General features: G+C 44.2%; 1 protein-coding gene across 2 annotated transcripts in view; it reads left to right on the top strand.

Moving 5' to 3' along the window:
* LOC311110958 (wings apart-like protein homolog) overlaps positions 1–12,980 on the top strand; it is a 39,077-nt gene extending 26,097 nt beyond the window's left edge. For both annotated transcript variants that reach the window (XM_084153608.1, XM_084153607.1), the window contains 15 exons: positions 431–526; positions 860–1,024; positions 1,616–1,752; positions 1,976–2,087; positions 2,567–2,800; positions 2,887–2,998; positions 3,403–3,500; positions 3,678–3,754; positions 4,119–4,291; positions 4,495–4,610; positions 4,884–5,708; positions 7,252–7,465; positions 7,567–7,655; positions 10,738–10,833; positions 10,957–12,980. In XM_084153608.1, coding sequence (XP_084009734.1) covers positions 431–526; positions 860–1,024; positions 1,616–1,752; positions 1,976–2,087; positions 2,567–2,800; positions 2,887–2,998; positions 3,403–3,500; positions 3,678–3,754; positions 4,119–4,291; positions 4,495–4,610; positions 4,884–5,708; positions 7,252–7,465; positions 7,567–7,655; positions 10,738–10,833; positions 10,957–11,022 — 2,610 coding nt within the window. In that variant the 3' untranslated portion in view covers positions 11,023–12,980. The remainder of the gene's footprint in view (positions 1–430; positions 527–859; positions 1,025–1,615; positions 1,753–1,975; positions 2,088–2,566; positions 2,801–2,886; positions 2,999–3,402; positions 3,501–3,677; positions 3,755–4,118; positions 4,292–4,494; positions 4,611–4,883; positions 5,709–7,251; positions 7,466–7,566; positions 7,656–10,737; positions 10,834–10,956) is intronic.
* Positions 12,981–14,469: the final 1,489 nt, after the last annotated feature.

Raw genomic sequence — 14,469 nt, 5'->3', positions numbered from 1 at the left:
TCCTGGAGATGATAGGATAATACTATAGGATGAACTTAAATGTCCTTAAAGCGAGATTTAGGGGACTAATGTATTTATTTGGGAAGTAGTTTCTGGTCAATGTTAAAGGAAGTGACCGTTTTTGTACAGGAGTCTGATTCTGAAAGCAACTTGATGAAACGAGCCATGTAGCTTCGTAAATGTCTAGACGTTATGAAGTTGTGTTCAGCAAACAATTCTCCACCATTAGCTCCTATGGTATTGTGATTATGAGGCTAATAATACGTTGGATTTATCTAGTACCTACTGTTCCCAAAACTGAGGACGTCAAGGTTTGTCTCGCTTTTGGTAATTCATCATGAATCCTTTCTAATACTACTGAAACCTGTACTGTAATTATTCCCAGTGCTACTGTACTTACCCTGGACCTGTGGTTGTGTGTTGTGTGCAGTCCCCTGCTAAAGCTGTGTACAACGCTCGCCACTGGAACCAGCCTGAGCCTGAGGAGATTCCCCCGCCACTCCTTGCCCGCGCACACACTGCTCCGGTGAGAACTACTCTAGGACACTGCCAGGGCTCTGCCTTACACTGGTCATACACACATACATACGCACAAATGCACGCGCACACACACCATGTATTGAATTTGCGATCTCTAGTAAGAAGATAACAATGCGTTGTCCTAGAATAATGCATTGACCCAATAGCAGCCTCACCTACTTGAGATTTCAGAGTAGGAAATCTAAATCAATATTAGCTGTATTCTGCTTAGTCAAGACTTTGAAAATGTCCCAATAGGAGACAATTTAGATTGTCCAAGGGCACCTGGAACTAGTTGTTTGTCTCATCTAACTTTGCTTTTTGATTTATTCCCCTCCAGGCCAGCATATCGAGCGGAAGCAGCAAGGACACCAACTCCCACAAAGACGACGGTCTGTTCAAAGCTCCTCCCCCACCACCCAAAGTCATCAAGTCTGTGACCATCCCCACTCAGCCTTACCAGGACATCGTCACAGCTCTCAAATGCAGGAAGGAACACAAGGAGGTGAGCCGGGCATGCTGGCTGATGCGTCACGCCCTCAAGACAGTCGGCATGATCTTTGCACTGTTAACATCCCCCGACCGCTTATCTGCCATTTTTACAATTTGTGTTTGCGTGTTTAGACTGTTGATGTCCATTTAGAGCGCAGTGTAAAGCTTGTCTTTGTTAATTTTAAAACATAGTATGGGCAGGTGGGTGCCTGAGGAGCATGGTGTTTCATTAAGGCCTAGCCACAGCTAGCAGATTTGCCGCCTTCCTCTTGACCAGACAGTTGGCTGCACATTCCCCCTTACCAAGAGGGACTGAACCGAATCTATCTCGTTGGGCAGTGTCTTCGCCTTAGATAACCTCTGGTGCGCGCGCACACACACATAGTTATTGATAAGGGGGTATTATCCCAGTCAGCTAATGGAACTAATCGAGTGGCACCGCTTTGCAAGATGTGACTTTTCTTTCTTTCTCTGGACAGACACACATGCACACAGAGACACTTGCATTAGATAACAATTTTAAATATTACGGTTATTTTGCTCAATGTTCAGTGCCATTTGCTAGTGTAAATGTCACTCATCGTCTCATCTCTCCCCCTTGCAGCTGTACACGGTTGTGCATAATGTGAAGCACTTCAACGATGTGGTAGAGTTTGGTGAAAACCAGGAGTTCACTGATGACTTTGAGTACCTGGAGACAGGCCTAAAGAGCAGCCAGCCGCTCAACACACGATGCCTTAGGTAAGACAACCCCACGCAACATTGTCCACCATGGGGAAAAGAGCTCGCCTAATTTAACATACGTTTCCTGCTATATATATGCTCAAGCCAAGAGGACAACATGGACCGATTCTAGAGTCTTTCATTATTTTTTACTCGTCCACTCAATCCTCTGTGCTCTTCTCCTCTGAACTTCTTCAAACACTCTCCCCCTCTTGCTCTCTCTCTCTCTCTCTATCTCAAGTATAATCAGTTTAGCCGCAAGGTGTGCAATGCCCAGTTTCCGGATGCACCTACGGGCCAGAGGGAAGGTGGCTCAGGTCTTCAAGATGTTGAATGATGCCCCGCAGCATCCGGTAGGACTCTGTTCAAGTCTACAACCACAACTGACCCAAACTAACAACAGTAACTGACCCAAACTAACAACGGTAACTGACCCAAACTAACAACGGTAACTGACCCAAACTAACAACGGTAACTGACCCAAACTAACAACGGTAACTGACCCAAACTAACAACGGTAACTGACCCAAACTAACAACGGTAACTGACCCAAACTAACAACGATAACTGACCCAAACTAACAACGGTAACTGACCCAAACTAACAACGGTAACTGACCCAAACTAACAACGATAACAAAACCAGTGGGTTTCAATAAACCTACCTCAGCTTATTTGTGTCGATTACCTGCTATTTGTCCTGTAGATACTTCACATTTTGCTATTGAACCTGAATTTGAGTAAACAAGGACAATATTTAAGGTCTTCCCCTGCCACCAGATGCTTTTGAATTTATTTTTGCCCCTCCCCGCTCTCCCTTCACTCATCTCCAGAACCTGGCCCTGTGTACGGCCTCTCTGATGTACATCCTAAGCAGAGACAGGTTGAACATGGACCTGGACCGGGCCAGTCTGGAGCTGATGATCAGACTGTTGGAGCTGGAGCACGACCACTCAGGCCACCACCAGGACCAGCTCACTGCCAAGGAGATGACCAAGGTCAAGGAGAAGATCCGCAAGCTGTGTGAGACGGTCCACAACAAGCACCTGGACCTGGAGAACATCACGGTACGCCGGGACAATTAGAATACTGATGTTTATATTGATGATGGTGGGTTGGAGTTCTATAGCACTTTATCTTGTTTGTTTTGCAGTCGTGTCACTTGGCCATGGAGACCCTGTTGTCTCTGACCTCGAAGAGGGCCGGTGACTGGTTCAAAGAGGAGCTGCGCTTACTGGGAGGCCTGGACCACATTGTAGATAAAGGTTGGTGTGTGTGCGCATGTTGTAAAGGTTTTGTCTTAAGGTTATTCTTTTGTTAGGGGTGCCAGGGTAGGTTGTGCCTACCAGAGAAATGTTTGATTTCTCCTTTTTAGTTTGTGAGTTGGTCTCATCAAGCAGTCAAGTCTACACCAATACAAAGGACTGGTGTATTGGGAAATACACTTTTCATAAACCCTTAAACATTGAAATAAATAACTGCAAAAATTTGAATATTTTGAGTTTGTTGTATTATTCAACATAAATTATCACTCAAATAATAAAGGTCACAACACATTCATAATATGTTCACTTAGGAAAGTCCTGTGTAAGTTGCATCTTATCTAGGTCATCTCACTTTGTTAGCACGTAGTAATTGGCATATATGTGAATTATTGTGTCTCCTGCAGTAAAAGAATGTGTCCAGAACCTGAGCCAAGAGGATGACAAGGAGAAGCTGGTGTCGTCGCTATGGGGGGCAGAGAGGTGTCTAAGAGTACTGGACAGCGTAAGTACAACATCAAGGAGTGTTGGCAGGCTCAGATGTTTGAAATCCATTCATTGAATACAAGAGGGGAAAGTAAATTGACTCTGCGCTTTCAGCCTCATCTGACCAGCTTTGATTTGACTATTTAAAAGGCATTTCAATATCAGTGTAGTGTGTCTTTCTGTCCTTCCATTGCAGGTGACTGTCCAAAACCCAGAGAACCAGGGCTACCTGATCGCCTACAAGGACTCTCAGCTCATAGTGTCCTCTGCCAGGTGAGAGAGACTGAAACGCATGCTAATCTTTTGACAACCTCTTTAGATGGTGAAAGAGCCCTGATCTTTCACTCCACCTCTACTCCCTCTGCCCAGTCCCCACCTCTAGTATACTAGTATAGAGTCATGTCCTGCAAAGGGCTCAGGGATAAATCTCTGTGCTGTCACTTCTCCTGGAACTCAACGAGGCTCGCTCGCTCCGTCTCTCTCTTTCGCTCGTTCCGTCTCGCTCGCTCCGTCTCTCTCTTGTTCGCTCGCCATCTCTCTCGCTCGCCATATCTCGCTCTCTTGCTTCATCTCGCTCTCTTGCTTCATCTCGCTCTCTTGCTTCATCTCGCTCTCTTGCTTCATCTCTCGCTCTCAGAGGTTTGCGGTACTGTGAGGACATGATTCAGCGCTACAGCCGGGAGGTGAACAGCTCTCTGTGTTGGTCAGGCACGGCGCTGCCCCACTGCAGCTTCAGCAACGTGGGCAAGGCTGTTGAGGACTGCATGAGGGCAGTCATAGGGGTGTTGCTCAACCTCACCCATGACAATGGTAATATCCCTGCATCAACACGACTTCTACATTGAGCAACATTGTAACTAGCGCAATGCGTTCCCTAGCTAGTGCCTTGTTTCGCTGCTCTTCCTTGTCTCTTTGACTGCATCACAGCTGTGCTAGAGTCCTCATAACACACACCACAGCTGACTGCAGGGTGGAGGGAGAGTGTTAACTCTGGACTGTACTGTGGTTTTTAGAGTGGGGAAGTACTAAGACTGGAGAGCAAGACCAGCTCATCATCACAGCTCTCAACTGTGTCCTACGGGTCCCACGCTACATACCTCAGGAACAACGCTTTGACATCAGAGTCCTGGTGAGAGCACCTGTGTGTGTGTTGTAGGCATGCATGTAAATTACACAAATCCAATTAACTGTATGATCTTTGAAACATTTGGGTCCTTTGTACCCACTTCGTTTGAAATGCCACTTAATGAATGCCTAGGTAATTATTAAAACTGAAGCTTCAATGTAGTAATTGCAGGTTGTTTGTACTCACACTTCATTAAGATCCATGATAAAACATTTCATGTCCTTGAGAGCCTTTCTAACATCTCTCCTCTCTCCTCCTGTGTGTGTGCTGGTACAGGGCTTGGGGCTGCTGATTAACCTGGTGGAGTACAGTGCCAGAAACCGCCACTGTCTGGTGGACATGGAGTTCAACACAACCAGCCCTGAAGGCAGCCAGGGAGAGGCAGGGGGATTAGAGACCCAGACCCCTGAAGGCAGCCAGGGAGAGGCAGGGGGATTAGAGACCCAGACCCCTGAAGGCAGCCAGGGTGGGGCAGGGGGATTAGAGACCCAGACCCCTGAAGGCAGCCAGGGAGAGGGAGGGGGAGAAGAGACCCAGACCCCTGAAGGCAGCCAGGGAGAGGCAGGGGGAGAAGAGACCCAGACCCCTGAAGGCAGCCAGGGAGAGGCAGGGGGATTAGAGACCCAGACCCCTGAAGGCAGCCAGGGAGAGGCAGGGGGAGAAGAGACCCAGACCCCTGAAGGCAGCCAGGGAGAGGGAGGGGGAGAAGAGACCCAGACCCCTGAAGGCAGCCAGGGTGGGGCAGGGGGAGAAGAGACCCAGACCCCTGAAGGCAGCCAGGGAGAGGCAGGCGGATTAGAGACCCAGACCCCTGAAGGCAGCCAAGGAGAGGCAGGGGGATTAGAGACCCAGACCCCTGAAGGCAGCCAGGGAGAGGGAGGGGGAGAAGAGACCCAGACCCCTGAAGGCAGCCAGGGAGAGGGAGGCGGATTAGAGACCCAGACCCCTGAAGGCAGCCAGGGTGGGGCAGGGGGAGAAGAGACCCAGACCCCTAAACAAGTCCTAGCCTCCACAGTTCCAGCTATAGCAGCCCCTACAGAGGGTATGGCTGAGGAGAAGACCAAGGGCTCCTCTTCAAGTGCCCTGGCTGCTCTGGTGCAGGTAATAGTTCTGTTGTAGCTATATCACCACTTCAGAATAATTTTGATGGGAATTTGTAGTAAGAATATAGGAAAACACAGGTTATTGAGTTACTCTTGTTAATCTGTCTGCGTCTTCCACAAGTACATAGTGTGGCCCCCGGCGGTTTTTTTTTTTTTTTTTTTGCCGAAGAAGCTCTATTGTGTTGGTCTCTGGTACAGTCTAATGTCTTGATTCCATCTGAAATACACAGCGAAATAATCTACTTTACCTCCCAGATTGGAACATTTTGTCGAAAGGCATTACTTTTCACAATTTAAATGACTGGAAATGTATGAATTCAGTGTGTGGTTAGTTATTTTGTATATCGTCTAGGCCTGTATGATCAGGACTATTTAGTAAGGTAAGATAACATTATACCTTTTTTTTTTTTTTACATTTAACCCGTCTTCTCTTGATTAGTCTTATTCACAGTTTTACTGCAAGATATGAATTGCCACAATGTTCTTCAAATTGTTTTTTATTTAAACAGAAAAATAGATTAATAGCCCACATTGTCTTGAAAAATAAATAAATGGCTAAATATATATTTTTAAAGGGTTATCAGTTTTAAGTGTTAAATCGTTCTGATTTTACATAGCCTAAATACATTTTTTTTTTTTTTTTGCCTGATCCCGTTTTTGTTCTTTCTCAAATTCAGTTTTCTCAGTTTTGTTTTTCCAGTTTCCAGTTTTTCTAGATTTTGTCAGGTTTTTGCTCTCAAATCACTTTTAATAGAAAAACAACAAAATGTGATGTTATAAGTCCACAACAATGCTTAAGCCACATCATGAGACTACTTTTGAGGTCTGGGAAAAATCTGAGATGTAGATTTTTGGGTGTGGTGGTTAACCTTTTATTCAAGTGGCTCCTAGCAAGAGGCTGTTGTTTATCTGTATTTTTGTAGCGCACGTGATAGTTTGCAAAACAAATACCCACTGGATTGATGAAAATAATCATATCATTCTGCCAGATAAGCATAGGCTACTTTGTAGTTAACATTTAATTGAGAAAGTTTTTGAAATGAAAAAACCTGAATGTGCCAGAACCATAATTAGGCTGTCGTGGATTTCAAGTAATTGTTACCCCTGACGTGCAGATTCACGTGCATTATGCTCTCTTCCTCCGTGTAAAGTTTTTGACTGCAACCAACCACAAGCGCACATTTACATTTTAGTCATTTAGCAGACGCTCTTATCCAGAGAGACTTGCAGTTTTAGTGAGTGCATACATTTTTCATACTGGCCCCCCGTGGGAATCGAACCCACAACCCTGGTGTTGCAAGTGCCATGCTCTACCAACTGAGCTAGAGGAGGCACACATTGCACATGGAGGCAGACTGCGTTTCCCTGTCATCGCTTGCTTTGTGACTGACAGGAGCCTATCCTATCAATAGATTGCTAGAAAGATGCATATTGTTCATCCTAGTTAATATGAAGTAGAAAAAGTAGCCTGCTGAAAATGAGTCTGTAACCTGATGATTAGCTGACGGCCGGAGTTTGACACTCTTTTCCTCCATCCGCAGTTCTTCCTGGAGCGGGAGCGAGCAGCCATATTGGCCGAGGCGCAGACTGATGACCTCATCAGCGAGGCGCCCAAGCCCCAGGACCAGAGCGGGGAGTGGCAGGAGACGTCGGGCGAGATCCAGTGGGTTGCTGCGGAAACCAACAACGACGAGAATGACAAGGAAAAGGACACAAAGAAAGAGGAGGAAGATGAGGAGCTAGATCTCAACAAAGGTGAAGATGTGTGTCTGTGTAAAATCCTTTTTTGTAACAGTTTCCAATAGTATCACTGCTCCATGTTGAGTGTTCTCTCTCTCCTCTCTGTGGTGGTATAGCTCTGCAGCATGCTGGGAAGCACATGGAGGACAGCATCGTGGCTTCCTACACAGCTCTGCTCCTGGGTTGTCTGTGTCAGGGCAGTCAGGTAAGCTTCCAGAAAACTAGCGACAACTCTGTTCCTCAACCCTCGCACTGGGGGTGCAGGCTTTTGTTCCGTCCCATTACTAACACCTGTTTCAACTAATCAATAAAGGGCTTGATTGATGAGTGTGCAGTATTGAAGTGGAAATTACAAACTTCTGAAGCCTTTTTAAACCTCAAATACACTACACGTTTTAAATGTCCTGCATTGCAGGAAAGTTCTCCTGCAACAGGGTGATCAAATGTAGATCCTACGTCTGTATAGGCTACTGCAAACCAGTGCCATTATTCTGTCTTGGTAGATCTCTTAGGGTGGCATTTTCCTTAACACTATTAGCAAAAACCTCTATCTGTGCAGTGCTGGTATTTTCCCCTTGCAAAATATCAGGAAGTAAAGTTGAATCTTGCCAAAGGCTATGGCAATATTATAATATACACACACACTACCAGTCAAAAGTTTGGACACACCTACTCATTCAAGGGTTTTTCTTAATTTTTACTATTTTTTACATTGTAGAATAATAGTGAAGACATCAAAACTATCAAATAAGGCCAAATTACAGATGAAGCCAAGAGTGTGCAAAGCTGTCATCAAGGCCAAGGGTGGCTACTTTGAAGAATCTGATTTGTTTGACACTTTTTTTGGTTACTACATGATTCCATATGTTATTCTGTAGTTTTGATGTCTTCACTATTATTCTACAATGTAGAAAATAGTAAAAAATTAAGAAAAACCCTAGAATGAGTAGGTGTCCAAACGTTTGACTGGTACTGTGTGTGTGTATGCATGTATACATATACAGTGGGGAGAACAAGTATTTGATACACTGCCTATTTTGCAGGTTTTCCTACTTACAAAGCATGTAGAGGTCTGTAATTTTTATCATAGGTACACTTCAACTGTGAGAGACGGAATCTAAAACAAAAATCCAGAAAATCTGGATGATATGATTTTTAAGTAATTAATTTGCATTTTATTGCATGACATAAGTATTTGATCACCTACCAACCAGTAAGAATTCCGGCTCTCACAGACCTGTTAGTTTTTCTTTAAGAAGCCCTCCTGTTCTCCACTCATTACCTGTATTAACTGCACCTGTTTGAACTCGTTACCTGTATAAAAGACACCTGTCCACACACTCAATCAAACAGACTCCAACCTCTCCACAATGGCCAAGACCAGAGAGCTGTGTAAGGACATCAGGGATAAAATTGTAGACCTGCACAAGGCTGGGATGGGCTACAGGACAATAGGCAAGCAGCTTGGTGAGAAGGCAACAACTGTTGGCGCAATTATTAGAAAATGGAAGAAGTTCAAGATGACGGTCAATCAGCCTCGGTCTGGGGCTCCATGCAAGATCTCACCTTGTGGGGCATCAATGATCATGAGGAAGGTGATGGATCAGCCCAGAACTACACGGCAGGACCTGGTCAATGACCTGAAGAGAGCTGGGACCACAGTCTCAAAGAAAACCATTAGTAACACACTACGCCATCATGGATGGATTAAAATCCTGCAGCGCACGCAAGGTCCCCCTGCTCAAGCCAGCGCATGTCCAGGCCCGTCTGAAGTTTGCCAATGACCATCTGGATGATCCAGAGGAGGAATGGGAGAAGGTCATGTGGTCTGATGAGACACAAATATAGCTTTTTGGTCTAAACTCCACTCGCCGTGTTTGGAGGAAGAGAACACCATCCCAACCCTGAAGCATGGAGGTGGAAACATCATTCTTTGGGGATGCTTTTTTGCAAAGGGGACAGGACGACTGCACCGTATTGAGGGGAGGATGGATGGGGCCATGTATCGCGAGATCTTGGCCAACAACCTCCTTCCCTCAGTAAGAGCATTGAAGATGGGTCGTGGCTGGGTCTTCCAGCATGACAACGACCCGAAACACACAGCCAGGGCAACTAAGGAGTGGCTCCGTAAGAAGCATCTCAAGGTCCTGGAGCGGCCTAGCCAGTCTCCAGACCTGAACCCAATAGAAAATCTTTGGAGGGAGCTGAAAGTCCGTATTGCCCAGCGACAGCCCCGAAACCTGAAGGATCTGGAAAAGGTCTGTATGGAGGAGTGGACCAAAATCCCTGCTGCAGTGTGTGCAAACCTGGTCAAGACCTACAGGAAACGTATGATCTCTGTAATTGCAAACAAAGGTTTCTGTACCAAATATTAAGTTCTGCTTTTCTGATGTATCAAATACTTATGTCATGCAATAAAATGCTAATTAATTACTTAAAAATCATACAATGTGATTTTCTGGATTTTTGTTTTAGATTCCGTCTCTCACAGTTGAAGTGTACCTATGATAAAAATTACAGACCTACATGCTTTGTAAGTAGGAAAACCTGCAAAATCGTCAGTGTATCAAATACTTGTTCTCCCCACTGTATATGTGTGTGTAAAGTTATTAACAAGTAAGTGAAAAGTAAAGGCAACTGCAGTGCTGTACTTTTTTCATTGTGAATAAAAGAGAACCCGACCGTGGTCTAGCGGTCTAAGCCACTGCCTCCAGAACTCCTATACCGCTGCAGCATGCGTTCGAATCGGGACCACTTATTCAGCAACTCTCTCTCGTTCCCCTTTACCCCTGTCCTAGCTAATAAACAAATAACAATATGAGAGGAAACAGAGAAAAGATGACCTGATCACTGATTCAAGTTCAGTTGCTTAATTGATTTGCATAATGCTGCATCAGAATTAATTGAGAGCTTGAGTCTGTCAAAGTAGGCTATTAAACTGAACATGACACAATACAATTGCAGAATACATAAAAGCACAAAGGCTATTTTAGATAAATATCAAGAATAGGTAACATAAAAGCCTAGTTCGAAGCTTAAGAGTATCGTTGTAGCCCGTCGATTTAAATGGAAATACGTGTTAAAGCTAGTAGCCTTCTCCTGTAAAAAAAAACCTCATGACAGTCATTTTCTGCTCCACCTACATCGGTGCAGAGTTGACCAAGATCTGTGCAGACGCACAGAAAGGTGAGCTGAAAATACCTTGTCATTGCTCAGGTTTTTTAGCTGGTTGCGAAAGGAAAACGCTGCCCTTAGTAATGTGTATTTGCTTCATTCTCTCTCATCAGGTTAATGTGACTACTGTGCGGGAAAACCTTCCCAAGGGAGATTTCTCCATCATGACGGAAATGCTTAAGAAGTTCCTGAATTTCATGAACCTTACTGTAAGTAGGCAACGTCTTTTGATAATGACCTAGCATCTCTTTTTCTCCCTTTACTTAAAAAATACTAGAGACACGAACACAATAAAAGCTAACTTGCTTTCTCCCCGGTCTCTTTTTCAACAGTGTGCATTTGGCACCACAGGACATAAGTCCATCTCTCGTGTCATAGACTACCTGGACCACTGTTAGTGAACCCCTCTTTGCACTCTGACTGCACATAAGGGGACATCTTTCCAGATATGGCAACCCCATGAGGGTCCTTCCAGATCTGGGAACCTTAGCAGGGTCATGTCAGATCTGCCATCCCCAGCAGGACGGGCTGTACAGAAAATCCACCAGAGATAATCGGTGTTCCAACAGTGTCGACCAGCATTGCTTAAACATGCATCCTCATTCTGAAGAACAAGACACACATCACACACACATACAATGGCCTGTGATGGTTGTAGAAAAGGGAAGGTCAATGTTGAAAGCCCTCTCTAAATTTTAGCTCTGATGTCCATTATTTGCATAAGCTCGTGATCAAGTTGAGATCTTCTGGATTTTTTCTTCAGTGCATCATGCTTGTTTAAGTTCTTCTCACAAGGTCATGTAATGTAACATAATTCTAAAATAAGAAATCAGTAGGTCTGGATGACTGTTCATTTATTTAAAGTTTTGTTTTTAAATAATGGCACTTTAATGCTTTTTTGAATTGTTTTACCCATTGCCCTTTCCAATTTGACTTCACAGTAAAGAAAGAGTTTTGTGTTTTGTTTTAAATTTGCAATTCGGTCGTTTTTAATGATTGTGGGTATGTATTTATTTTAACATTTTATCCAGATCTGATGCTGTGTGAGATGCTTCAAGTCTCTACATTTCTTTACCTTTTAGATGTTCCACTTAACACATCACTTAATAACTGCTGTATGTACGGTTTTCATTAGACTCACAGAAACCCTGGTAAACCGGACTGACATTAATAATAACCAAACCTCAGCCATCTGGCATAATCCTCATGGAAAGTTATTGTTCCTTGCCTATAACATTGTTCTGTGGGCATCAGTGGTGGCTAGTGCCACTTTAAATGAGGACGTGCTCATAGTAATGGCTGGAACGGCAACATGTTTGATTCCATTCACTTCATCCATTACTATGAGCCGTTCTCCCCTCACCAGCCTCCTCTGGTGGGCATTGTATCTTACCACTTCAAGTAGCGCTGATCCAGAACCAACCCCAAGCCTAGGGTTCACCACCTGGTCCTGGACAACTGCAGGGTGTGCAGGTTCCATCCTGCCCTGCATTAAGTATGGAAAGCCTGCACACCTAGTACCCTGCGTTGGTGACTCCTGTCCTAACCCCAACCCCCTAGGCACCCCAGGTCTGTGGGCACTGGATAGTAAAATGGTGACATTTCTACCTAGCCTATCAGAGGAAAAAGTGAAGTTACTACCATATTGCTTACACCTATCGTTTCCTCTGGACAGGGCTATAGCGTTTCTTTACTGCCCCTTGTCTTAAGTCGTCATGTTGGACACGACTTTCCTATTCTGAGCGGTGAACCAGAACCCCTAAACATCCTTTCAGCTACACTATAACTAGTCCTTTGCTCCAATAAGATACTTATTGAATGACAGCCATACAGATAGCCATTTCTTTTAATTTCCCTCTGATTTGTAGAGCTGCAATTGAACAGGCATGTTTCCTGCATGTTGAGTTGCAAATCTAGGATTTATTCATTATGACGATTCTGTTGCAAAACGTTTTTGCAACAGAAACCGTTTACTCCAAAAGGAAAATGATTTGCAAAGAAAACAAGGGTTTCTATTGGTCAAATTCAGGTAGGTCCATTTCGTTCCGTTTTTCTGTTTGCTTCCGTTTGGTTGTTAAATGGTTTCTGTAATTACTACAACCCTGGTCATTAAATGAATTTCAGAATGTAAATAACACCTGTAAATAGTGGTTAATGGATGTTAGAATGCTAGACTACTTTTCTGAAGCTGATATTTTTATTTTATACAATATTTCTGAGTTGTCATTTGAAGTAAAAACAAAGAAAAATATTTAAAAAGACAGCGGCGGGACAAAGTTTGTACCGGTTTCGAAGACTTTGTCTTTGATTACATGTAAATAATTGTAACTCAAATAAAAAGTTGCTACTTTCTGTACACCACTGTATCTTTCTCATGTCTGGTATTGTTTGAGAAATACTTGTGTATTCATTCTGCTATTAACATACTGACTGGCTTAGCCTCAGGAGGCAAACACTTTATACGTAGTAGAACTTGCTATTGGTATTTGTGTAAAGAACAGACTGTATTCTATGTTGTTTATCCCCTATGAGGCCATGAGTGTGTGATGCTTCTCGCTCACTCTCTCTTCCCCCCCTCCCCCTTTCTTTCTTTGTTCATTCACCCTGACAGACTCAGACGGAGTGTTGTTGCACAATATAAACAAGCATTTTATACTTAAAGCACCACATATTGACAATTAGCAGACCGCTGTTCTTGCTTGACTTGCAGCTGTTTAATAGAGACTTGTTAATACCCCAGCCTCTTAAACCAACAAAACACTAAAAGAAGCCTTCGAGGACTTGTTTGAATATCTGCCAACTTGACAGTTATGACAGCGTCTATCTGGGAGACCTACAGTACACATGATTATGTCTGAACCTGACAAGAAATGGCAGCATAAGCTGTGAAAATGTATGGTCGCAGTGCAATGTCAAGATGGACAGTATGTCTATGGAAGGGATTGACAGGAGTTCCAAGTGTTCTTTCTTTTCATAGCTCATTATGAATATGTTTGAATTCCATGAGAGTAAGGTCTACTCTGAATTCAGAAGCGACGGCTGCAGGTTACTTTCTTAATTAAGTGGATAAATATACATTTGAATGGAGTAAAGGGGGGGATGTATTTCCCAGAGGCTAATTGGATTGTAAAGTCCCACAATGAGCATGGAGATCCTGCTGGGAGAAGGAAGGAGGAAGGGAAGGATGGAGCGAATAAAGGAACATCATCCTCTTCCCTCTCCGGTCGTTCTACCTTACTGTAATTCTCTCTGTCATTTCTCTATACTATGGATCTGTCGCTCCCATTCTGCCTGTCTTTCTCTGTTCATCTCTGCCTCTCTCTCTCTGTGGTTTTCAATTGGCCAGAATGACCACCTGGTGGCATGAGCACCGAAGTACTGACCATCTGTGCCTCAATATAGTGGTGAACGGGTGGAGACGCTCCATAGTTGACATTGGAATAATTGCTCAGTGTGGTTCTCGTATGCGTCTACACACGCAGGAGCCTTCTCGTCAGTGGTGCTGCCTGCCATTTCTCCCACAGGCTCTTATAACGCAGCGCTAGCTTTGGAGTGATTAAAACCACTCTACTCCCGAAACGTCAAATTAAGAAGATCTACACCCACGCAGAAGTATACACTCTGGGAACCAGCGAAAAATATACACTGTTTCATCACCACAATCACCACACACACTTGGGGCTCTTTAATCTTATACCTTGAATCAATGACTGGCACAGCAGAACGAGCCACTAGCCCATCTGTATTCCTGAGTGTGCGTGACCTGCATTGTAATATGGTGGCTTTCATGTCTTCAGACCAGCCAGATGACAATTAGAGGGTTAGGGAGCTATCTGAGCCAGGCT

Source organism: Coregonus lavaretus (genome assembly GCF_964263955.1).
Source record: "Coregonus lavaretus genome assembly, chromosome: 36".
Lineage (NCBI taxonomy): Eukaryota > Metazoa > Chordata > Actinopteri > Salmoniformes > Salmonidae > Coregonus > Coregonus lavaretus.
Note: the sequence above shows the minus strand (reverse complement) of the source record. Positions and strands in the feature narration are given on the sequence as shown.